The sequence below is a fragment of the Nesoenas mayeri genome (genome assembly GCF_963082525.1).
Source record: "Nesoenas mayeri genome assembly, chromosome: 1".
In the NCBI taxonomy this organism is placed as follows: domain Eukaryota; kingdom Metazoa; phylum Chordata; class Aves; order Columbiformes; family Columbidae; genus Nesoenas; species Nesoenas mayeri.
In genome coordinates, this window is record NC_137541.1 from 55,283,030 (window position 1) to 55,310,534 (window position 27,505).

Genomic DNA, 27,505 nt, shown 5'->3' on the forward strand with positions numbered 1-27,505 from the left:
GTAAGGACAACTGGGTATGTATTTTCTTTTCAATGAAGTGCCAAAACAGATATTCACAACCACCTGCTTAAGTTGCCAAGGAGATGGGTAGTTGATTTGGAGTCTTTGTGCTATTTCACCAGCTACTTCAACTGCTCTTTCCTCTCAGTGCTCTGTTTTTCAGGTATAACTTTGATTTGGTTGTACACCAGATCCATTACACCAAATGTAGGCCTACAGAATGGGAGGATGCAGTGCAAAAAAGGGATCATTACAAAAGGAAACAACACATACTGGCCACCATGGTTTTAAAAAAAATAACCCAGTTTCATTCTCCAAGATCATGTTTTGTTACCTTGCATGTATTTGCCTTCACGGAAATAATCATTAAGCAAATCGATGAACACAGATCAACTGTTCGCTCATACATTTGTCTCCAGAGCATTTTAAAACATTAGGCAAAAAAGTATGAAGTTCATCCTCTAACACAAATTCCACAAGGGGAATCTGTTGAGTAAATTCACCTCAATTCAAGAAACAGGAAATAATGCTTAAATGAAAAGTGGCTTTGAGATGAGGTTGGTCAACTTCCAGCAATAATTGCCAGAGATCATCATCAATCAGAATATTTTTAAGGCACTCTAACGTTTGCTAGATGGATTTTGCATCTCTAGGCTCTGTATCAACCTCCAGATGATGACATTCAGTGAGCTAGGTCCTGAGGGAGCCAAAGACATTTTGCAGGTGCACCAAAACTTAATCATGAGCTTGTGCTCCAAGTAACTGCCCACAATTTTAAAACAGTGGTAGCACATTCAGGACTGCTGAAAATTTAAAAAGTGGAGACTTTCAGTAAGGGTGCCCTTAAATATACAGCTACAGTTTTGCCATTGAACTTCCCATATCGGCTGAACTTCTAGATGAAGTGCATGTTTTTGTTTGAGTAGGGCTACCCTGCAGTGAGCCCTTGCCTTGAGGCAAAAGTTGCCATGAAGTTTCCTTCTCATTTTTACTGCAGACAAAGTGGTTACTAATTTGAAATTATGTGAAATTCAGCCATTTGACTGAAGTTTCTTTTTGAAACCAAAGCTCCGTCTAAACCCTGTACTCAGATTTGAACTCATGTGACCCAAAAGCTCTCCTCATAATGTCATTTTAACTGTCCTCTCAAGACAAGCAGATAATGACATGAAGAAAGAAGAGATACTGACATTCTCTAAACTTGTACTCAATCTCTTGAACAAATGCTTACTCTAAATGTTGGTATTCATTTATGTATGATCTCTAAATATTAAGAGTTAAGTACTTAAATTTAGAATTACATATATTAATCCAGCACCTTGACAGAGCATAAAAAAAAAAAAAAGAAACTGTGTTAAGGAAGAGTATGTGGAGTTGTAAATTTATTTTCTTAGTTTTAAGCTAAATTTAGTACAAGGATTTCTAAACTTGTATACTTAAAAAGGACTAGTAATTAGCAACCAGAAGATCTTGCAGCTTACCTTTATATATCTCTTTTTTCCAGCCGAAGTCAATTAGACATGAGAATCTAGCTAATTTTACATTGAAAGCTTCCCCCATAGTTGAGTTATAACAGAAAATCATACAAGGACTGACTTCACTAAGCAGTTACTGGGGGAAAAAACGCTCCATGTGGTATTAATTAAAGGCTTACTTTATACCAGCATGGGGAGCCTTTAACCAAAAAAGAAGAGATGAAAGTAGTTTTAAAAAACGAGAGGCTGGATCTCCCTCAATGCAGAGCCAGTGTGATATTTATGTTGGGTTAGAAGGATCAAGCAAGCTAAAGCTCAGGTCTGAAATGCCAAAATAATAATGAAATAAATCAAAAAGGCCCATGTCTTAGGTCTACTTCAAAATTTGTAACAATTTTCAGGCTTTTCTATGAGTCAAACAATGCCTAAAAAAACCTTTAGAGATGGAAACAAATGCTTTAAAAGGCAATCTGAGTCAAAGCACATCGAAGATATACATGTGTCTAATGGCCTTATTCACTTTTATTATATCAAGTGAGTCAGTGAGAAAGATAGGCAATTACCATCATTTATCAAGAATTTGGGCAGCATGTTGCATGATGTTCAAAGTACTTAATGTAATGAAGTTCAGTTAAATTGCTTTCTTTTAACTTGTTTAGGCACAGGTAAATTTTGGCAACACATATTTTTAAAACAGAAATGTTGATATGTAAGCTCATTATTGTTTTAAGCTACCTGTAGTAATGGCAGGATTGCCTAGACTGTAGAACCTAATACTGTGAAAGAAAGATGAAAGATGCCATTCTATGTAGATACAAAGTTTTACTTCAAATACTTTAATCACAGCTACTTAATACTAAGAAAATTTCTGGGCAATATGACCATTCTTAATTATAGAAGTAGTAAGCACACAAGAAAGTGGGAGATTTTATCCCAGAGCTTCAATGGACAGAGAAGGCAGAGAATTCAAAGCTATCACTGATGTACTACACCTTGACTCAGCCAATAAAGTTGTCAGCAAAGCTGACTTTTATATAATAAAGAAAAAATAAGACAGCTGGGCTCTGTGAAATGCTTTCTCAGCATCAAGCCAGGTTTTGACCGCTAAAGTATTTGATGCTCATTTGATGGATGAAAGGGAAAATTACATGCCAGTAATTCCTGCTGTCATAGTCCTCAAAAACTACCCCAATACCAGAGACATTCAAGGACAAACATGATGGTTCCTTCTACCAGAAAATAAGGAGGCAAAAGATCAGCCAATAAATTCCTGGATCTGTATGCCTCAGTTGAATTCCTTCTTATACAAAACCACATACAAAGGACTTCACAATAATGAGAGAAACAAGTAGAAAGGAAGATGTAATATGCAGTTGCAAACAGGCCTCTGAAAGTAGGAAGCTGAGCAGTGTAGATGAGAAAAGACAAGACTATGAAGAGAAATTAGCGGCATGAAGTATTCTGCTGTAATTTTTAGTTTTCTCTGATCCTAAAACTACACAACACCACTATGAAGGTATGAGGTACTAGAACAGGTTGCCCAGAGAAGCTGATGATGCTCCATCCCTGGAAGTGTTCAAGGCCAAGTTGGATGGAGCTTTGGGCAACCTGGTCTAGTGGAAGGTGTCCCTGCCCATGGCGGTGGGGTTGGAACTAGGTGATCTTCAAGGTTCCTCCCAACCCAAACTATTCCATGATTCTGTAAGTCTGTAAACACCTTCTGGACAAGACAAGAAATTCTGAACCTGCTGAAAGGCTCAGCAAAGTGTTACTGCTCCATGTTAGTTCAGTATTTATTGTTATTCATCCATCTTTCCTGTGGTAAAAGAAAAGCTTATAAAACAATTGAAGAAAAACCAATAAAATCAAGAACCTTAGAAATGGGAGAAATATTTAAGTGAGCTGAAGATCCTATAGAAGAAGAAAAAGTCAGAAAACCAGCTTCAGATAAAACCCATGGCTCTCTGCTTTGTGCAGAACTCTCTGCTGTTCATTGAAGTTATAATGGGTTGAACACGCTTAATGGAGAGTTCTCCTTAAGAGCCTCAGGTTCAGCCACACTAAGTCCATCAATGCCAAATAACACAAACACTGAAAAATGCTCAGCTCTGTTAAAAGAGAAGTATCTTCAGACAGCCAGTAACAAAACTTTAGAGGCTTATGGAGCTTTAGTGGTAAAAGCTTATGTGTCTGTAGCGTATAAGCACACAACAAGTTACGTAGGAAACTAGATAAATCCATTTGATTCAGATTGCCCAAGTTATATTTCCAGACAAAAGTCCTTTTTTCTAGAATTCACTAACAGTTGTCCATTTCTACACGTATTCAAAAGCAAATACGACAAAAAAATCTTTAATAAGCTGAAAATAAGCTGAATTTTACATTTTAGTCCATGGGCTTCTTGAGGAAAGTTTCAAGGGTAACATTTCAAAATTGCAAGAGAAAGAACTGTCTAACTTTTCCCATTCTTGAGAGATAAAGAGAATGCTGGCATATTCCTCTTGGTTTTCCCAATGCAAAGAGCTGTGGTATCATATACCACAACAACTTTTATTTTTATTTCACAGATACAAATTATCGCTCGCAACATACCACCCAGAATGCTAGAATATTTCTCCATTTAACTATCATTACAGAAAATAAGGTTTGTAGGTCTTGCTTTTGCAACTGCTTCATAAAGCTTCTACTGTATCCTTCACTTTTGAAAAAACAAAACAAAACAAAAAAAAAACCAAAACAAACAAACAAACAAAAAACTAAGTTGTTTGGAACAGCTTTTTTTTTTTTTTTAAATAAATGCTTGCTTTTTAATTTTTGAAGTTTACAAATATCAGTATGATCTAAACAGCAATTGCACTTTATACCGATAATAAAAATATCCAGCAAGTCAAAATTCAGTAACTGCCACTTTTGCTTCCTCTTTCTACAATCTGTGTAACAAGGCCGAAAAATCACAATGTTGATTCCTACTCTAGACTGCAAAAGAAGGCAACATGCTTAAATGTTTAACTCATCAAGTGCCACCAATTTTCTAATTATTTAAATACATCAATATAGTTATTATTATGTCAAAGGCCAAAGATATCCAAAGCCCTATGAAAGGTTTATGTCTACCTTCTTTTTAATTTAAGGAAAAACTTGACAGAGTAATATTTTATCAGGCACAGCAATATTACTGTAGTTAATTCTAATTTATGCAGCACACGTGTCTGATTTCCGACTTTAACTGTCACACCTTGTTCAAACCATTTGTTTTGCTCGTATTCTGTTAAGATGCCAGAATTACATGTGATGGGCATGTCATTTGCATAACAGTTAACATTATATTCATTCCACAGAAATCTCAAGTAAATGTTCTATATTCCAAATGACTTCTAAAGCAAAGTTATTCTGGATTTGTTAAACTGATTATGTGAAGAACAAATGACTGATGATTTGAATATAAAATTCAGTGTATAAACGTTGGCATCTATGACATTTCACTATGCTAAAATCATAAAGGCCTGCCAGATTTCATTGCATTCATAATTAGAATTATTACATTGTAATTCAGGATGTGTTTTTCATAAAGATGAAGGGAACGAGTTTTAATATAGCTAAAGCCAGGTAAACCCAACAAGCCTACCTATGCAAGACAGATGTCAGTTCAGATAAAGATTTATTTTCCTTTTCATAATGCAATTACAAACCAAAATTGACACCTGAAAGAAAAAATTAAAATACTACAAAGAATTCAGACATCACAAGAAGCATATCTAAAATATGTGTATACAACTATTTTAAAAAATTAGGTTTTGCTCATAATTATAGCGCCTTCATTTCCTGGCACACAAAAATTTGTGGCATAAGAATACTCAATAAATCCCCAAGAAATGAGAAATAACATTTCAGAAGTTAGTGTGCAAGTGTTTAAACAAAATACTCAAGCTACAACAAATCTCTATCAGGCAATCTGTATTTATAATACATATTTTGCCACAAATTAAATCTGTGTAAACACAAAACAATAGCAAATAGAAAAAATTCTTCTAAGGATAATAAAGTTTACATAGCAACCTTCAACATGGTCTCAAAACAATTTTCTTGTCCTGAGGTCTTGCTCATTATCGCTCACTTTTCTTATAAGCGTAACATTTCTAGACTACAGTGGCTGATATAAACTGGGACCTGACTAGATAGGTATGATATAACAGAAAGACTCCAAAAGAAGGTCCCAGCATGGTCTTCCCAGATCACCATCAGAGAGCTCCAGTATTTGCACAGCAGTTCACAAAGCAAGTCCAACTGTGTACTGCTAGAAATTATACTGAAGTCTGGATTCTCAATTCATTTATCCCATGTTAATGTAGTATGTACTGCTAAATGGCAAAATACCAGCAGGGACACTAAACTTAGAAAGAGAAGAACAGACTATTGTGAGAAAAAGTATGCTCAGATTTACAGTACATTTTAGCCAAATATTTCTTTCCAATTTATGTTGGGTTTGCAGATAAAATACAATATTCTGAATATTTTCAAAAATTGTCTGTGTTAAATCATAACTCCTTTAATCTAAAATGTTTCTAGGCAGAGAGACAGTAGTTATTTTAATGTTCGGTTATGACAGACATGACCTTATTTCTTTTGTGATAAATCGTAGATTACACTTTTGGAATGCTGTCAAATTATTTCACACCTAGTGAATTTGCTTCATTGGACATCTGATACTTGCATGCATCATTTAGTATTTTTCAGCTGTCTCTGTGTCTAACAAAAGCAGGAGTATAACAGCAGACCAACTTTTCTGTGGAATCTCAAGTTAACAAAATTAAACTGACTCACCATGTTCCATCCTGGGTAGAGATAGTCTGTCCCAATAAATTCAAAATAGTGAGCAAAACCTTCTTTCAACCACACATCCTCCCACCAAACTGGAGTCACAAGGTCACCAAACCACTGCAAAGAGAGTTCAAATAAACAACCTTTAGGTAACTATGTTTGCATTCATCTCATTTATACAGAGCACATTCCTCACAAGCTTTAATTAAAAGAGTAGTATATGCTACCCAATGAAACTCATTAACTGCTTTTTTCATGTACTGATCAATTACGCCTTTATAGGATGCACAAGTTACTGAAGTAAAACATTAGAGAAGAACAAGCAGGAAAAAAGAAGCATTGAGGAGAGTATTGAAAGTGTCTACATCTAGAGTAGATGCTCACCCAGGTTTAAGGGACTAGCACATGTAACAGACAGAAAAAGGCTCATGAGTAATCTGATTCATTACCTAGAAACCTCACCATGTATAGTGTGAATCTTGAAAACCTGGAGACACAATCTCTGTACCCTAGACCTATATTGTAGCTTTTCTTCTTCCGCAATGTCTACCCACCAAGATTTACAATACTACTGGTGCTCCATTCGTTGGCTGGTTTCCTAAGGAAAGCAGTTTCATGCAATCATGCCATGTCTCTGTGGGTAGGACTCAGATGCCTAAAAGCAAGTAGCTGATGCAACTTAAAGAATGCCCCAGGACATCTGAGATACCCACACAGGCCTAGGAAATTTCAGGCAGGACTTAAAGGAGATTTGCAGCCTTCCTAAACAGCAGCTAGAGGCAGAGGGTACCTAAAATGTCAGGGGCCACCTATGTTTATGCAAAAAAAGTACCCAAGCTGACAGCCTTTCATGTTCCACCCCATGTTGCTCTTAAATTTTCCCATTGACTTCAATCACATTTAGAAAGCATGGCAAAGATTTTAAACGTAATTGAACTCCTACAAAAGTACATGAAGACCAGCAGCTGAAAAGAGGAGAAGGATCTAAACTGAGGGCAAGACAAGAATGTGGCCATGAGATACTCTGCTCAGTAGACATCAACAGTGGCAAACCTCTCACAATGTGGGACATGTGGGTGTCAGAAGGATTTTAGACACAGCTGGGATGATCACTGTAACAGGAATGAGGACTAAGTTTCAAAAGAAATCAGGCATCATGAATTCTTCTGCTGATGGATGACCCTGTTTAAATGATTGTATCGGCTTTATGCAACCGGGACCATTGCAAGACCAGTGGTAAGAGAAGAAATACATACACTACTATGAAAATATATTTCATACTCTTTGTAGCATCTTTTTTGCCAAACAAATACAAAAAACTGTGTTTCAATAAAATTCTCTGCTGTTTTTTTTCTTAATGTGATTAGAAATTAGATTAATTCATAATCAACTGAGATAATTTTGAGCTTTCCTGGAGTTGTAAATTCTGAAAATACACAGAAAGGGAGCAGCAAATAAGTATTCCAGAGGAGAGACTCCTGTCAGAGTATAGGAGCTGCTGCTGACACTGTAATGATTGTGGGCAATGGATGAAAGCAAAGTTGGGCAGTAAGCAGTTTGCTCTCTTGACGGCTGGCTTATTTGAAGGTTTTGTCTGGGACCTGAATGAAAGGTCTTGCTCCTATGCATGTCTTTGTGAAGTGAGAATAGCGTCAAGGAAGGATCAATGCTGCGACGAGGACCCATAGTGACATGAACATAGGGGCTCCAAAGAACAGACTACAGAAACTGGGATTATCAGATTGCCACACAATGGTCAGTAAATAGGATTTGAAGAAAAAAAAGAAGTGAAACATGGGAGAAAGGATGAGGTTGACAAAAGTCATATTCACACACTAAGTGAAACTAAACTTAACGGACACTCAGTGATCATAATCTAGTTGAAGGCCACCAACAAATTAACTGTCTACAGGACCAACAGAGATAGAGCAAGATTTTAAGAACATTTAACTGAAAAGACAAAGAAACACTGGATATGCGTCCATATAGATACTGCACTTTTCACAATTTGAAATCTTACAGTAGCATACCACCAGAGCGGTATGAAAGTCATGATTAAATGATTTCAAATGACAGACTTAACACAATAGCACAGAGTTTATTTCTTAAATTACATGAGGACTTCTGAACAGATATGAGACCAGTAACAGTCATGGTATGCTACAACTATTCAGAGAGAGATTAAAAAAAATAAAAGTTGTAAAGTTCATAATATATCCTCCTGTTATTCAAAAGAATTTATAACATGAATTTATGATGTCACAAAAGAGAATTTCTTATACTTCTTTGTGAGTTTTCCATGTTTGTTTATTAATGACACAACTGAAAGTATTCATTTAATTATCTACCTAAAGGAAGAAGTGTTTTACAGGTATTAAAATAGCATGTAATATTAATGAGAAAATGTAGAGAATTTGCTTAACTAGTCTTGAATAGTATCAGAGATAAGATGTCACAGACAGAGCAGTACCAGAGACTGCAATTACTGAAGCCAAATTTTCCAGCAGAAAGGTGCTATTATCTTCCTAGGTGTTATATGTCTGAAAGGAGAACATCAAGTAAAGTATTTAATTTATTGAAGTAATTGTTTATTTATTTATTTGTGTATTTGGCTACAGACACTATTTGCCTGGAGTGAAGATCATTACTTCTTTTCATTTTGGAATAGAAAAATTAATTGAAATGAATTGATTACATAAATTCATGTCCCTTGGGTGTTATGTTCAGCCTGACATGGAGAAGGCACTTATTTTACAGACACACTGAAAGGACACTCTTTCCTATATGCTTTCTTTACAGATTATTAAAAAAACCACATTGATTTAGAAGTTTTTAATTTTCATTCTGTGTTCACACCTCTTTAACTCAATCTGTCACACCAAGTTTTGTGCTCAGGCGGGAAAACTATCACAAAAAATCATGGTGCATGACTCTTTCTTCAAAGGCTGTAGGTGGGACTGATCTGTGATATGCAAATAAAACTGATTACTACCTTAATAGATGTATTTTAATAATTTATGCTAATTACTTCAAGCTATCAATTTAAGCTGCTAGAAATATGTGTGTTTTGACCACTATCTCATTTGCATTTGGGGGCTTGAAGAAGCTTTTATGTTGAAACACTTCTTCCAATTATTAATTTTTTTATTTAAATACGTAAAATATTCCAAAAGAACACTCGAGCTGAAATATCAAGCATTATCAACCTACAAAATGACTAAATTAAAGCTACCTGTGTAAGGTCAGTGTATCCCTCCTAAAACATGCACCCAAAATAAATATCTGGTCAAACATTACAAAGTTACCTGTGAAGAAATCAGGCATAAAATTCTTTCTTACGCATTTTTTACCTGTATTTTGACAACGACAAAATTTATCTGTCCTAATTCTTAATATTCACCTGTTTTTTTCTGATCTTGGACACAACATTCACAAAGCAATTGCCATGTTACTCTGTGTAACAAGGATCTCATACAGGTCTGTTTGCTACTCACTCAGGTATGCTCTGTAAGTCTTAAAATCATGGGTTTAAAACCAAGGGAAATAGGACAATACAATTCAAAAAAAAAAAAAAAAAGAAAGAAAAAGAAAAAAGAAAAATTAATTTAATGGAATTTAGGAAAATATATTTTAGAAGAGTTCCCTTACCTCTTACCTGAAATGTTAAAAAAAAAAAAAAAAAACCCAAAAAATAAAAAATAAAACTGGAGATGTAGATTCTACTTTTGGCTGTGCCAGAAGTGATTTTGGTTAATCTCTGTTATTTTATGTGTAAAAACGAGTGAAGGGGAACAATATTTGTGTGCCACCCCAGGTTAGCAGGCCAGATAATATACAGAAAAAGAGGATGAAAAATGCCGTGAAGAATTAACAATTAAATAGCAGAGGCAAGAGACCCTGGACCCAACTTGATCTCAGTTCAATACATTTTCAGCTAAGCTACTATTGTTACTGCTATATGCTATCCACAGCTTAAGTCTCCTTGAGGGGGTTCTGAGTATGGCAAGATAAAAGCAGAAAAAAGTGGCTAAATAAAGATAATACTGTGATGGAGGTGCTAGACAGTGTTTTATGACTTGTATTTTTTGAGGGTTTCTCCCTTTGAATTTTATTTGCAGATGAACAATCCATATTCTCTGTGAGTCAATTCTGCATCTAAAAAAATAGAAGTAACATTTTTTCCACCTGAATATTTTCTATCTTGTTTAGTTATGCAGTGAAGCAGCTGAGCAAGGACCTAATCTGCATGGTACTAAAACAGAAACAGCACCAACATGAATGGAGAAAGATACTTTTAATTAAGCCAACAGCACTGGAAGCACTGGATACCAAGTAAACCTTCTCATTTTAAATTTTAAGGTCACTTAAAAGCATTCTATGGCCACATTGCTACCCTAAAATAAATTCAAATATAGTTTTCAACCACCTCATGATCCTCTGATATTCCCAGAACAAAGTAAAAAGGCTTCAGTTTCAAGGAGAATCAAATAAACAAACTTGGCAAGTTACTGATGTGATAATTGCCCATATCTGAAGTACAAATTGCTTTGGAAGCAGAGAACATTATTAAAGCAGTGCAAAGAATAACTGGAAGTAATGGGATGACTTCAGAAAAAGGAAGATTTAAGCTGAACGCTAGGAAAAAGTTATTGACCATCAGATTTAATCAAAAGGGTTTAAGGGAAGCGATATAACCCTGTAATCAGGAGCACTGAACCCAGCACTACAAAACACATGACACGGAAGAATCTAATCCTAACATGAGATGTGATTTGATGACCTAATATGTGTTTTGCACACCTGGTTCCTAAGCCACTGTAATTTTTCAGGCTGAATAGCACGCTACTCTATTGTACTACACAATAAAGAACACATAATAAAATCAGATTATCGTATTGAGAACAAACCAGCAATAACTTTGAATAGAAATGTCATGTTGTAGTTGAGGACTCCATATTCATCAACAGTTTTAATGTGAAACATGAATATGAACCAAACTTTACTCTTTCCAGGTTCACCTACCAGGACTCCATCACAAAGGCTCCCTTTGATATGGTACTTTTTATTTGCAGAAAGTGTTAAGAATTTTCATTGCCTTTTAAAGAATACTGTGTAAAGTTACAGACATAAGCCATGCTGATTACACAGTAGGATTTTGTTCATTTTAACCTGAAGGCTATGATTATGCCTCTTATGAGTGCAAGAAAGGGTTTTCTGCCCCTGTAGCAAATTTCTTCAATAACATTTGCATTCAACTCAATATTACTAAACACACATAATGTGTTTAGTTTGAGATATGAAGATGGAAGAAATGTAAAACAAATTGTAATATGGGTTTATTACAAACTTTTCTTATCGATACAAGAGTTGCTCTACATATACTCGATTATCCACCATTAGTGAACAGAAGGTCCGTACTAGAACTATTTAAAAACAAACAAACAAAAAACAAACAACAACAAAAAGGAAGTATGTGTATATGTGATGGAAGATGACTACCAAATTGATTTCAGCCAAAACATTTTTTTACATGAACATGAAATTCAGCATGAATCTGCTATGGTTCTGCAAGAAATCATTTTCTACAGTTATCAATGTGTCTAGTCTACACACCAACAGCACACTCACACACAAACATGCAGAATATAGAATATAATCATACAGAAATAGAGAAGTTGTTCATTGCTACTAATTTTCTCTTCTAACCTTTTTTGAGTCTTCCCAGGTTCTGCATTGTAGTTATGTGTCTTACAAATCTTTGTATTATTTGGACTCCAGTTACAATAAAAAGTTGCAACTGTCTATATGAACAATACAAATTAATTTTCGGTTTTGAAAAGGAATACACAGTTTCAGACATTAATATCAAATATCTGAACACCTTTAGTACCTGATGACATAGCTCATGTACAATGACCATGGTGACATCCAGTAGGTATGATATAGAAGAAATGCTTGGATCTAGCAGTATCCTTTGCTCCACAAAAACACTCAGTCCCCAGTTCTCCATAGCAGCATATGGATGCTTAGGCACAGCTAACAGATCTAGAAACAGAAAAAATATATGTTAACTACTGTGGAAGCTACTATGCTGAAGAGCTACTGTAAGGCCAGCCATAAATGATCACAAAAAGCATTTTAAATAATAAACATGTGAAAACCAAAAATTAATTTCAGTTCTCTACTACGTTATTTAGGAAACAATAAAATATTCATTTTTTATTTTATGTCACTATTTGATCACACATTACCATGCTATTGCTTTAACACAGTACTTAGTATTTCTAATTGAAGTCTTCTATACAGATTCCAGCTTATTTACAATACCTTGTTAATTTACTTCTAGGTTTGATACTGCTTATCATGCTCACTATATCAATGTAGTAACACAGACTTTTATCACATCTTTTACCTTTTCATTAAAGTGACTCCTTTATGAACACCTTATGCACCGAACTGTATGTAAGGACTAACATTAAGGGGAATGCTGAAGAAAAGGCTGCTTCATAACAACCAGAAAGATGGCAAATTGTTCAGAATCACCAGTTCTTACAAAACAAAGGATCTCTCAGTGTGCACCATTGCTAGCAGGCATCCTCTAAGAACAGGGCTGCTGACAGCCATCTCTCAACCCCACAGGCTGGAACAATGATGACATACAGAACTTCAGTATTACTTCAGTTTTGTATTCAGTAAGCAATAAAATATTAAGAAGAAGAAAAGAAGGTCCTTCATCAGGTACAAAACAGCAGTGAGGAATTTCTCTCAGCAGCATGAGGTTTAACAAGACAATATCATAATACAATATCTACCCATGTGTTAGAAAAATCTTAATGCAGCAGATTGAGAAGGAAAAAAAATTGACTATCAGCCTGGAAATAAATCTAAAATTACAGTAAATTGACACAGGGAATAAACAAATATGCAATGCTGCTTCATGGCAAAAACATCTGAAAGAGCCCAGAAACATCTTGCATGTCTACAAGAAGCTCAGTGCATCCTGTGTACAAATCAGCCGGAATTTTGGAAGCTACACTGTCACATCAGCATGGTGCTCCCTCCAGTCAAACTAATTAGCTTGGATTCTTAATTAATTAGCCTGGCTGCTACACTCGTCTCATTTGGCTGTAGTACTTCTGGTTCCAGAGCTAGGTTCATTCACAGTTAACACAAGTATATCTAGATGGTACTTTATAAGGTGGGATGAAAGGTCTCTGGATTGATTTCCTAACCTGAAGAAGAAAAATTCTGACCTGCTTGTTCTAAATAATGTTCCAGATTATATCACAGTACTGACACATCCCCTAAGTTTGTTTTGGCTTGCTCATACACGTAGTGGAATTGGCTTGGAGGACAACCTGACGGCAGGAGCTGTACTTCAGGATTCACAGGAAGTTGCCACTGAAATATCAGGAATGGAGAACTTGGAGACATTCCAGCACTCCTGAAAAGGGACTGCTGCAAGAAGCATAAAAATACCAGCCTTTTATTGGAAGCACAGAGTCTAGCAGCTCCTTCCAAATACAAGCAAACTGAAAATATCCAAATTGCAAACATAGACATGCTACAAATGGTAAAGAATAAATATTTTATATAAAGGCAGATACTAGAATAGATCCTAATTAAAGAAAACAAAGCAAAAATCCAAAATACAGTGTTGAAGATTATACACGTAAATTCAAAATTACATGCTTTCCTTTTCTTCCTCAGTTGAAGATTGAACTGTACTAATTTTTTAGAATAACTGCAATTTGTTATAAATGACGTGCAAAATGAGTAACTCATGTCTGCTATACAAAGAAGAGATAAGAACAAAAAAAAAGGACATAAAGATTATTGGGTGAAACTCCTGAAGTTAATGGCAAATATTCATTAAAATTAAACATGGATGTCTCTCTTTCACAACTCTATAAAGAAAGCTGTAACTTCTGCTACAGCAATTAAACTTTCCTCCAAAAGGCATCTTCAGAAGACGAACACAGAGAGACCCTGTTCTTATTTACACCAATTAAGTTTTCAGCCATTCCCCTCAAATAAGCAAAGTAACGCCAAAATAGAACTAGCATGACAGTAAATCCAGTTCCCTTCTTTTAACCATTTCTGTTCTCTCCTTGGGCTTAATTTGCAGGTTTTGGTCTTTCTTGCCAGTCATAATGGACCGAATTTACTAACGTCAGCCAGTAATAAACTGGAATAACTCTGTGGAACTGGGAAACTAGGGTGAGTTCTCACGCTAACCACCTTTACAGGCTGATTGTAGACCGTCTTTCACTATTTGTGTCATTGGTATTGCTCTGCTGGTTTAGACTGATACTTTATAGCACTGACATACGAATAAAACCTTCCAATCTGATGGACGGCTAACTGCCTTGCAGGTAGACAACCGCAGAGGGATATTCTAAATCACTTTCATCCAACACGGCCCCATTTCTCTGCCAGTCTGGAAACTCCTCTCATGCACTGGGTAATGCTTAAAGGGCTTTTCTGAACAGACAAAACAAAACAGATGATAAACCTGATGGTTTCCAGAACGCTAATCCTTGCAGGTGACATGAGCATACCAATAATGCTGAATGAATTAAGAAGTTTACTACAACGTATGAACACACCTCTACCTTTTCCTAGTGCAGGGTCTGATGCACTGCACTTTAATGCCAAAGAAGAGACTTTTTTAACCTCCAGCAACAGATAGAATGGACTCTGAATATATTAATTATCATGAAAAGAAAATCGTTTTTCTTCTCATGGTCCACATCTTAACTCTGAATGTCCAGTCTTGGTGTTAAATTAGAAATGAAATTCTGCAGTGGTTGGCCTTGATTGCTCCACAAATTTCTACCACCTTTAAATAAAAATCCATACATGCCTAGTTTTGTGATAAAAGACAATAATCTATATCTTTCTCTGGGGAGTCATAAATGTTTGATTTCAGAGGAACAATATTTGACGCGCAAGTCTCAACATGAGCATTTGTGTTTCCTTCTGTTTATCACACCATTAGGGCACTGGGGAAGGCAACCTGTGCTCCTGGAGATGACATCTGTTAAAGTTTAAGTGTAATTTTTAAGGAGCAAGGTACAAAAGGAGGGGTGATGACACACGTTCTGATAGAAATATCATTAATACGTTGTACTGCTCAAAAGTGTTTTCCACTAACAGCAAAATGTGAATTACTGAATATATAACAGCTTGTGTGCATGCTGTATCCAGTTAATCTGCACATTATTTAATTAAATTCTTTGTAAAGCACTTGTGAATTTTTGATTTTGTGGATATTGCTGGGGAAATAGAAATGCATGTTATTGCTTGCAGAGAATAATATCCTCATACATCATAAAACTGTTACTTGAGATTTCCTGATCGAGCAGTGCAGAGTCCTGTGTACTGCTGGAAAATAGAGGGTTTCCACCTCCTGGCCTTCACAGAGACTAAACTCATGACCAAGAAATAAAAACTGCACAGCTAAAATAAAATCACCAGAAAAGCCATCAGGACAAAAACATGTTGGAACTTCACACTATACTGGTATAATTATTTGAATACAAGGATTGCATTTGGATGTTTTTTTAAATCTATTTCTGTGTGAATCTCATGAAAAACATCTCAAGTTACAAAAACTGTACATAGCTCAACAAACTTTTATTTCCAAATGTTTAATTAAGGCATCATAACTATGTGAGCTTACATCAAAACAGTTGTCTGACATTATTAGCAAGTATCATCATAGTGCAAAACATAAATTGGCAATCTCACACCTAAGTTCAATGTTGGTGGGGGGTTTTTTGTTGTCTTTTTTTTTTTTTTTTTTTAATCTGTGAACTTAGTATCTATGCAATATGAACAAATGACAGTGGTTTTCCTTTTCCCCCACTCACTTGATAGTATTTTCTAGGCACCCTTAAAAAACATGAAATTCCTCAAACTACACAACTGGGAACATCACTCTTGATTTAAATGAGAGCAGGATTAGAACTGAATAGAATTAAATGTGAAACAAGATTCAACTCTCTCATGAAGAGTATCCTGAAGTTGGGGATCTTTCCCCTCTCCTTTATCATCCTACTGTTTTAACATCCTACTGGTATAACAGGCACACATCCTTACTATACATGTAAATACGAATGTGTATATAAACACAGATAGACATGCACACAAACATTTACTAATATTATGTACTGTAATTTTATTTGGTTTAGCTTCTGGTTGAAATGCAGCTGAGGGTTAGATCCTCCAGAACATATGACAGTATTAAATTTCTGGAAGATAAAAAAGCATCTACCAGGAGAGATAGATAGATAGATAGATAGATAGATAGATAGATAGATAGATAGATAGATATAGATAGATAACTGTGTGAACAGTTTCTGCAAATTTTCTGTTACTGTACGTGATAAGTTTCCCCAAAAAATCTGAGAGCCCTGAAACACTGAACTTGAGAACATACAGCAAGAAATAAGAATTTTCTGCCAAGCATCTTTACACATATAGCTTCCTTAATAAAACCAGGAGGCACACAGGAGAAAAAAAAAACAAAACTGTCCACTCCATGAATTTCATGTTTTTCCCTTATAATCCCTATTTTTATTACAAAAATGACACTATAAAATATACGTGCCTCTTACAATACTATTTTCATTCATTTCTTCAGAGAGGCTTTCTTCAAGATTTCAGGTGTAGATTTCTTACTCCCAGGTATTTCACTTTTTTTGACAACTTCAACAAATTAAGACAAAGCATGGACAACTATCAGTGTATTTTAGTCTTGACAAATGAAAACCCAAAGTATGGTTTTGCCATTTCCTAATGCTGCATAATGCAATCAATAGCTTTACTAAATCTCTCTAAAGGTCTTGTGCAATTTCCTAAATGAAAGTTGTTGTACAAAAACAATAACTATTTACTAAAAGAGTTTATATTTCTGCCACTCAGATTCCTTAATTAAAGCCATTCTTTTTACTAAGAATACATAGAATATGCCATTTAATGACTTACGTAGGTTTTAAGGAACAAGCCAACTACAAAAAGTGATAGTTCTGGTTAAAAACCATTAAATCAAATTAGTCATTGTAAGAAATAATCCAAATTTTCTTCTGATAAAGAACTATTGGTAATAGTACTTACAAGAAATATCTAAACTGGCTATTGAAAAACTTTATTTTCTGCACTGTTTACTTGTTATATGACAGAGAAGTTTCGACTGAAAAATGAAATTTTCATTGTATATATTTTCATATCCTTCTTAAAAAGTTATTTGAGAAAGAAAAAGCAAAAAGAGAAAAACAACAGCATTCCAGGGCTTGTTGGAAGCTCTCTGAAGCCAACAGGAAGGTCTCCAGCTGACTGCAACAGCAGAATGAAACACAACTGATGGATTTCAATGTTCACCACCAATATCCTTCTGTAAGCATGATACCAACCCATATGGACGTTAGCCTGCAGAGGTAATGCAAAGATCTAAAACTGTTTGCCATTATTTCAGTCAAATCAAATGGCTTGTTGCAGACCATGAGGAGAAATCACTGACACACAGTGGTTTATTGTTGGGCATTTTATTGTTTCTTGTTGTTATACAAAGTATCACTTAACATTAACTGACATAAGCAATGGATGGATTTCGAGAGTGTTTGATATGAATAGCAGATGTTTAACACAATGTGATTACTAAGGGATCCAAGATAGGAAAAAATATGGGAAGGAAAGCTGGGGAAGGTAAGTGGGGAGAATCAGCAATAATATAGAAAGAAAAACTTTTTTCAAGCAACTGAACCTTGATGATGGGTGATGGCTAGTTCACAGTTTAAGAAGATAAAATAAAAACACGTTGATTTTATTTGGCGTGTGTATTATTAATTTGCTTTCAATTTTCATAACCCAAATTTATAGATCATTGCTTTGTTATTTCAAAGTATATCAAATGATTCAATGTTAAAATGAAAAATTAATGCAATCGCCCATTGAGGCTGAATTATGTATCATCTTGGTTGTATTGATCTCTACATGAACAATGCCTTTCTTTTAAATAATACCTGGACAAATCATTATTAATAGCTGCACTATAACAAACAAGGAAAAAAAAAATCACAAAGCTTCTTTATAAATATGAATCTTTTTTCCCAGCCTTCAGTCTAATATGGGTATTCTAAACTCTTTTTAGACGTATATTAGAACAAAGAGTTACATGGAACAAAACAAGACACAGACTGAAATCAGCTTGGGTTTCTGTTACTCCAAGTTACAGGGTTAGTACTGTATGTGCATCACTTACAGTACATACAAAACAGATGAACGGAGAAAATACATTCCAACTCTCAGTACCAAAAGATCTGGAGAGAGGAAAAAAACAAGAAAGACTTTTGTTGCCTTCACAATACTGTTTCTAATGTAAATACTAAGAGCATTGACATGATGGAAAATTGCCAACAGCCATTTTCCTACCATCACAGTTAGTAGAGCATGAGGATTCCACAGCTGAAAACAACACACCACTGATAACCAAGCACTTCCAGTATGAATACTGCCATGAAGAAAATGATCAAGTAACACTGCTGTGTTCCTTCCCTTCACTGCAAAACCGAGGTGGAGGTACACAGAAAACTCTAGAAATCCATACTACTTAAGAATTATTACAATGAGGTAAAACAAATATTTTCACTTGGCTTACATAAAACTGGATTTGCATCACAGTAATAAAGACAGGAATTTTTCCATTAGTACAACACTATATACCTACATTTACCTCTTTTATGTTTGCCCTAAAGTGAGATCATAGTCACAAGTGATGGGAATAGTTTAGCAGTGAAAGTAAAACCAGGAATTTTAGGAAGCAAGATAGGTATTTCACATTACCAGTATCTCAACAATATGCATCACAATATTCCACCTGGAGATTAATTTACAGTATAGCTAATCGTATGCACTAGATCTGAAGGCAATGGTTTTGCGTGGACTGTATTTATTTTCTATGCTCCTTCAGAGTGAGATGAAGAAATACAAATGGACTGTGCTGGATAGCTCCTGCGATATTTGATTTAGGTCTTGTTGTTTATCCTAAGTCCTAAAATAAAATTTATCTTACATTCTTATGCAAATTCTTTAGATAATATTAGATCAGGATAATTTTTTACTAGTAAAAATAGTAATCTATTCATCAGTTTATTTAATACATCAAGAATCAACAACTTTCCGTGACATATAAAAAAGCCCTATCATCCTGAATTCTGGAGACACACAAATAACATTCTGTTCTCAGGTGAGCCCACACTCCCTCCTCCCCACCTCATGCGCGAGGATGTAACCACTTAAACTGTCTTTTCACAGAATCCATATTCACACTTACTAGAGGCTCACAGAAACACCCTAATGGACCAGTGGGACCAAGATGTGAAAGTCAAAACAACTTCTTGATGCATTTAGATATCCTGAAGAGACTTAAGTAAGTCAATTTACTCCTACCTTCTGTTCTGGGTCAGCATGGGCACAGGCTGCCAGCAATGTGATGTGCAGTTACCCATCACAGCTGAAAAATCACAGTTAAAAAGCAGGCATGCAAGACTGTGACAGGGGAAAAAAAAAAAAAAAAAAAAGAAAACAAAAATTCTTCTCTACACAGTTACTCCAGATTTCTCCCAGTAAAATCATTGCCAGGACTTGAGCCTCTAAGAAGCTTTGCTTCCCTGGTGCAGGAAGGCTGAGCAACAGGCTCCACTCAGCCCACGTCCTGGTACACAGAGGTAGGCAGTAATAGGTCTCTGAATAGACAGGGTCTTTTTTAAGCATCTTGGACCTAGACTTATTCCTGAAGGCCACATGGTTATGAGCAGAAGGGGAAAAGAAGAAACTAAAAGATATAAGCAGAGTGGAAAAGTAGCGCAGCTGAAACCACCACCAGAGCTGAAAATCTCTCTGAGCATGGAAAACAATGGGAAGAGACAGAAAAGGTGCTTTGTTCTGCACCTGCAAGCAATAGGTAGTAGGGAAGAGAAAGACAATACTTAGAAAGTAGCCCTATTTTTGAAACTTATGGTTTCAGATATATTTGAAATGTTTAATAGTTTCAATTAGCTCAGAGAGTAGAACCCAAACATGAGAATGTGTTACATAAATGGAAGAATACTGCAAACCATGTAAAGACAAAACTCTAGAAATAAATGCTTTCAATCTGAAGTTACAAAAGAAAAATGACACACTAAAGAGAGGCTGGTGACTGATACAAACCAAACTGTACTACTGAAGTTTGGAAAGGAGCTAACAAGAGTGGAGAACAAAAGAGGCTGTGACAGACCTGGGACAGGCACTTCAATGACAGACTACCAGGAGATGCAAAAAGTAAGAAAAGCAAAGCCTGACAAACAACAGGAGTCATTCAGTCCACAGCAAAGTTTATAGAGATCAGTCAGACCTCTGACACTATAAGACTGATACTCCAATATCCCACCAGAAAAGAAAACCAAAACAGAAAATCATGCAGAGCTCAGAGAACATTTGGAGCTGCACACACAATGACAGCATGGACAAGGAACAGTCCTCTTCACTGTGGGGGAAGAAATATGGGAAAGGTGATGAATTACATCTCTTCCCTCCACCGATGGAGTGATTGTATTGACAAAGGGGAACACGACAGCAACACCAAATCCTATTAGTATTTTCTGGGTATTTCTATGATACACAAATGCCCCAAGATAGGGTATTGCTACACTTTTGTAAAAAATATGCTTTGTTAGTTCCCTTAAATCACATTGAAGCCAGAAGTTCAAAAATCAGTAAGAAATGTTATCAATATCTTTCAAAACAGACAACACTGTAACAAATGCTTACAAAAGTTACCAACAAATAGACAAAATCTATGCTTAATGCATTTCCACTGATCCGTACTTATATCCATACTGAAATGGCACTGACAAGTGGGCAATCATGGCTCCAGTCCTTGCGCACACCTTCTGTTTCATGTTTTGCCTAGCACCAAAAAATTATTCAGAAGTTCTAGTTTGAGAATTCATCTCCAAGAGATGAACTTCTCACAGAACACTTTCAGATGCAGTCTTCCTTTCCCTCTTAGATCTTCATACTCTTGCATGTCCCTTGGTTAAGCCACCACAGGTTTTTGCCAGTCTCACCTGTGAAGTGTTTCTGGGATCAAAACTGACTTAATCTTTCATCCTGACTCATTCTGTTTTGCCCATTTTCGAGACACAGTCTGTCCATTTCTCTTAATAGTGCTTGTTTACTTCCTCAGATATGCAAATAGCTGTTTGTTAGACTAAAAATTATCTTCCACACTAAACTGGCTCATAAGCAGCTTCTTAACTTCAAGGACTCCAATGATGGGATAAAAACATTTCCCCCTCCCTTTGGTAATTAGTTTGCATTTTTCAGTGTGTAATGTGACCTCCACTGAAGCTTACATTCTGTATCAATCTTTACCTGCATTATAAAAAGATCTAAATAAAATAAAATCTATGCAGCTCATTACTGACTGCTAACTGAGACTAGTAATGCTAACACACCAGTAATGAACCACTCTGGAACAGCAGTGTGCTTGCAGCAACTGATCCCCACTGCAGCCTCACTGCTCTCAATGTCAGACAACTGCAGGATCTCACAAGTGAGAAAACGTAAAGCAGAGTATGTCTTCCCTGCTTTTGCACAAGGAAAATCCCATGTAAAATCAGAACTTGTTTTAATTGCATACGAGGGGAGATATTTTGAGAGACCATTAATGTCAAGTATTTCTACGTTGTAGATGAATACGTAAAATTCTGGCAGGTGCCATTTGAAAATGCATTCATCTTGTGATGGCACAGACAGGGTATCAGGTTTACACAGTAGCACTTCATATGAGACAAAACAGAAAGAGAGAGTGGCAAAAGGCTTTGGACAACTCCAAAAAGATTAAAAAAATGCCAAGCTAAAACTAAGCATACGAAGAAAAAGCATGAAGGGCAAACAATGGAAGTACTGTACTGGAAGTATGGAGAGATGTCAATGCACAAAAATGCCCAGGCAAACCATACAGACAGCATTATCATCATGCCTTGCCAACAGAAAAGAGACTGAGATTCCTTGGAATAATGGGTTAGGCGACTGAATTTGCACCAAATGCAAGTTTTTTTGATCAGCAACTACTGTAATCACTACTGAGAAATCCCATTTACAGACATCAGAGAAGTCCACCTCACTGTCTGCTCATCTATCTCACACTTCATCAGCTTCTCTACAAGGATCTTATGGGAGACAGAAACAAAAACCTTACTAAAGTCCGGGTGGGCAACATCCATTGCTCTTCTCTCATCTATCAAGCCAATAATTTCATCACAGAACGTTACTAGGTTGGTTGAGCACAACTGCCCCTTCATGAATCCATGCTGACTGTTCCAAATCACAGAATCACAGAATGTTAGGGATTGGAAGGGACCTCGAAAGATCATCTAGTCCAATCCCCCTGCCGGAGCAGGAATACCTAGATGAGGTTACACAGGAATGTGTCCAGGTGGGTTTTGAATGTCTCCAGAGAAGTAGACTCCACAACCCCCTGGGCAGCCTGTTCCAGTGTTCTGTCACCCTCATATTTAAGTGGAACCTCCTACTTTTCAGTTTGCATGCATTGTCCCTTGTCTTATCATTGGTTGTCACAGAGAAGAGCCTGGCTTCATCCTCATGACACTCACCTTTTACATAATTATGAACATTAATGAGGTCACCCCTCATTCTCTTCTTCTCCAGTCGAAAGAGCCCCAGCTCCCTCAGCTTTCCTCATAAGGGAGATGCTCCACTCCCTTCATCACCTTTTTTGCTCTGCACTGGACTCTCTCCAGCCGTTCCCTGTCCTTCTCGAACTGAGGGGCCCAGAACTGGACACAATATTCCAGATGTGGTCTCACCAGGGCAGAGAGACAGGAGAACCTCCCTCAACCTTCTAACCACACCCCTTCTAATACACCCCAGGATGCCATTGGCCTTCCTGGCCACAAGGGCATAGTGCTGGCTCATGGTCATCCTGCTGTCCACCAGAACCCCACGTCCCTTTGCCCTACACAGCTCTCCAAATCACTGTCTTGTCTTCCATGTGCCAGGAAACAATTTTCAAGATGAGTTGTTCCATCACCTTCCCAGAGATCAAGATGAGACTGACTGGCCTGTAGTTCCCTGGGTCCTCCTTCTTGTCATTCTTGAAGACAGAAGTGACATTTGGTTTCCTCAGATACCTGTCCATGAAGTCATCATGGCCTTTTCAAATCCAAAGTGGCCTCATAATGACATCAGCCAGCTCATTCAATATTCATGGGTGCATGCTGTCAGGGTACATACACTTACACATGAAAGCAACGCCATCATGGACATTAACAAAAATTTGGAAGTCACTATTCAAACAGAGAAGGAACTTCCTTAATATAGCACAGATAACATGCTTATTTTTTGACAAAAAAAGTGAGAAAATCTCCCTTTTTTTCCACAATCATAGAATCATTTTGATTGGAAAAGACCCTCAAGATCATCGAGTCCAATCATAACCTGACCTAACTCTAGCATTAAGCTCTAAGAATCTTGTCTATACATCTTTTAAACACCTCCAGGGATGGTGACTCAACCACTTTCCTGGGTAGGTTGTTGCAATGCCTGACAACCCTTTCTGTGAAGAAATTTTTCCTGATATCCAATCTAATCCTCCCTGGTGCAACTTGAGACCATTTCCTCTTGTCCTATCACTTGCTGCTTGGGAGAAGAGACCAACATACTCCATGCTACAACCTCCTTTCAGGTAGTTGTAGACAGCAATCAGGTCTCCCCTCAGCCTCCTTTTCTCCAGGCTAAACAGCCCCAGTTCCCTCAGCTGCTCCTCATCAGACTTGTGCTCCAGACCCCTCACCAGCTTCGTTGCCCTTCTCTGAACTCTCTCCAGCACCTCAATGTCTTGCTTGTAGCGAGGGACCCAAAACCGAACACAAGATTCGAGCTGGGGCCTCATCAGTGCTGAGTACAGTGGGACAATCACTGCCCTAGTCCTGCTGGCCACAATATTCTTGATACAAGCCAGGATGCTCTTGGTCTTCTTGGCCACCTGGGCACACTGCTGGCTCATGTTCAGATGCTGTCAACTAACATCCCCAGGTCCTTTTCCTCCAGACAGCTTTCCAGCCACTCTTCCCCAAGCCTGTAGTGCTGCCTAGGGCTGTTGTGACCCAAGTGCAGTACTCGGCACTTGGCCTTGTTGAACCTCACACAGCTGGCTTCAGCCCAACAATCCAGCCAGTCCACATCCCTTTGTAGAGTCTTCCCATCCACCAGCAGATCAACACTCCCACCCAACTTGGTGTTGTCTGCAAACTTACTGAGTATGCACCGAATCCCCTCATCCAGATCACTGATAAAGATATGAAACAGAACCGGCCTCAATACTGAGCCCTGGGGAACACTGCTTGTGATCGGTCACCACCTGGATTGAACTCCATTCACCACAGCTCTTTGGGCCGGTCCATTCAGCCAGTTCTTTAACCAGTGAAGAGCCCAGGCCATGAGCAGCCAGTTTCTCTGGGAGAATGCTGTGGGAAATTACATCAAAGGTTTTACTAAAGTCTAGGTAGACAGCATCCACAGCCTTTCCCACATCCACTAAGCAGGTCATGTTGTCACAGAAGGAGATCTGACCAGGAAATCAGATGGAGCATGTTCTTGTCCTAAAAGAGTACTACTTGTTCAAGTACAATCTTGTCTATGTCCCATGTTACAATGTGGCATTACAAAGTCATGGAGATAAATGTCTGCTCTCAGTGCTACTAGCCCACTTTTCCAATTATATAGAAATCAGAATGGTTTCTCGTAGTAGAATTTCATTCTTTGCATCATAGATTTAAACATTAAAGTTATATTAAAGAACCATAACAAAGTTAGGTTCACAAATCTCATCTAAACTTGATAACCTATGAATAATTTACATCAAAATAATATAGTTTTCATTTTAAAGTGTTTTTATTATGGCAACTTTTCTTTTTTAGAATCATAATTTTCTGTACCATGTTGCTTCATTATTATTTACATAAAAACAATTTCTGATCAATGAACTTAAAAGAAAAATAATCCAATTAAAGATTTTGCTGCATCAGTAATGTTTGATGAAGACTATGAAAGGGCATAAAGGCTTTTCTTTTCAGAAAATGTAAGAATAACTTGCACAAAATAAGTATTGCAGAGTCTGTTAAAAGAAAGATAATAACCTGCTAGATCTCCAGCATAAAGGAAGGGACAAAAGAACAACTGGTATGGAATCATGATTTAATAGTCCTTGAATCTGGAAAATCTTTTTGTTCTGGCTCCTATGAACATAGTTCAGACTACACAGATAATTCATTGTGCACCACATGAGTGTTCTTAAAAATCTCAATACCATGGAGAGGACCACCACAGCCCTGTAGTGAACTTAGTAAACCACCATTCCCAGTCATCAAATCAGCTTCACTGAAAGTGAGATTCACACTGAAGTCTATGAACCAATTTCTCCTTTAGACTGAAGACATCATCATCTCTTTCTAAAGACAGACTATAAAACAGCCTGAATGAAACTGTTTTCATGTGGTTCACGGTCCCTTTTCAGTTCTGGAACAATGCATAACAGTGCTGGTTCCAATGTAAATCAGATTCAAAAGGACTAAGGACTTGCTTAAAGCAAATGATTAGGTATGTGGAAGATCAAAGCCTAGCACCTCACTGACATCTGAGAATGCAAATGAGAGATGCAGAAGAGGATGAAGAAAAACAAAGGAGAATTGGGGCATTCTTTCTTGGTGAAAGCATTAAAAATCTACTGGTTTAGATTAAACAATGCCAATTTTATCAGTGGAGGAGCCCTCTCTTTATCTCAGAGCTTTAGTTGATGAAAGGCATATTATAGTATTTCCATAAGAGGACAGGGGTTTTTTTTTTGTTTTTTCATGCTGTGATTTTGATACTCCACAAGAAGATATTTTACTCTTAAAGCAAATTTTGTTCTCTCTCATTTAGCAAACATTGATTTTTTTTTTTCCCCTGCCTGCATTTCAAATAGAGCTAAAACAAGCAAGGTTGGTTTTGTTTAATACCTTCAAAGGTGCTGAACCTCCTCTGGCTATCTGGAATAAAAATCCACAGCTGTGACTAGTTCTTTATGGATATTCCAATCCCAATTTTCTTCTTCTTCAAAGCTTCAATAGCTGTTTAAAAGAAGTACAATGCATCTTTCTTCAAAGATGACAGGAAAGGTACTGCACTTTGCATTACCATACATGATCTCAGTACATTCCTTGCTGTCTGCTCTGCCTGGGAGTTCAGCTTGATGTCAGCTTGCAGGTATTACAGTGATGACCAAGGATAGTCATCCACAGAGACAAATTACTAGGGTCTTCAAGAACACCAGCTATCCTGCCAGCAAGAAAAAAATGAAACATATATTTATCAAAAGGTACTTTTATCTCTCGCCACAGCTATTGTGGCAGATGTGCAGCTATATGCTACACAAGGAGCTGCTATTTCATTTAGAAGTGAATACTCAGTGTTGCAGTGACAATACAAATTTTAGTAAATGGAGTAATATGCTTGACAGTGTCGAAGAACAAGATTATAACCTGCCCTTCCAAACCTCAGCACTTGAAGTAACCAATGGAAAACATTAGAAGCGTCAGACAAAAGATGAACAATTCAACCATCACTAAGATTCAGAAGAGCACATTCATTCATTTGGTATCTAATGTCCTAGATACTCACCTCTTTCCACAGACATTCCCTCATAATTTCATATTAATTATTTTGTGTAATAGATGTCTGGGTTAGCCTCATTTGAAAACTAATTTCCAAACACATGAATCAATTGTATGCAATCTATAATACACAGACATACACGTATTATACAAATATATTCTAGCATTTAATGAAGAAAGCCAAAGAACCCTCAAAATAACAAAAGTTATCACAGAATTTTGCTACCAAGTCTATACAGTAAAATTCCCTCCAACAGTGGCAAAGTCCGTCATTCCTAGAGATTCCACCTCTTGAAGTGTTTTTTCAGAGTCAGAGAAATATCTTGACTTGTATCAGTATGCAATCCGATCACAACAGTACTGTTGAAATCACAGTTGAGGAGCAGCACATCTCCAGGCACAAGAATCCCTGTAATGACTTCTCCATGGGGCCTGCAGAAAATCCAAGCTTCTCCATTCATTCTTGCCTCCCCACAACTACCATCGTCA

At 36.9% G+C, this 27,505-nt stretch overlaps 1 protein-coding gene across 1 annotated transcript in view; it reads right to left on the reverse strand.

The window, feature by feature from the left end:
* Window positions 1-27,505, reverse strand: part of TRHDE (thyrotropin releasing hormone degrading enzyme) — a gene marked incomplete at its 5' end in the record, with an annotated part of 209,637 nt that overhangs the window by 111,577 nt on the left and 70,555 nt on the right. The window contains 2 exons of the mRNA XM_080363423.1: window positions 6,297-6,410; window positions 12,184-12,338. Of these exons, the coding sequence (XP_080219549.1) occupies window positions 6,297-6,410; window positions 12,184-12,338 (269 nt within the window). The remainder of the gene's footprint in view (window positions 1-6,296; window positions 6,411-12,183; window positions 12,339-27,505) is intronic.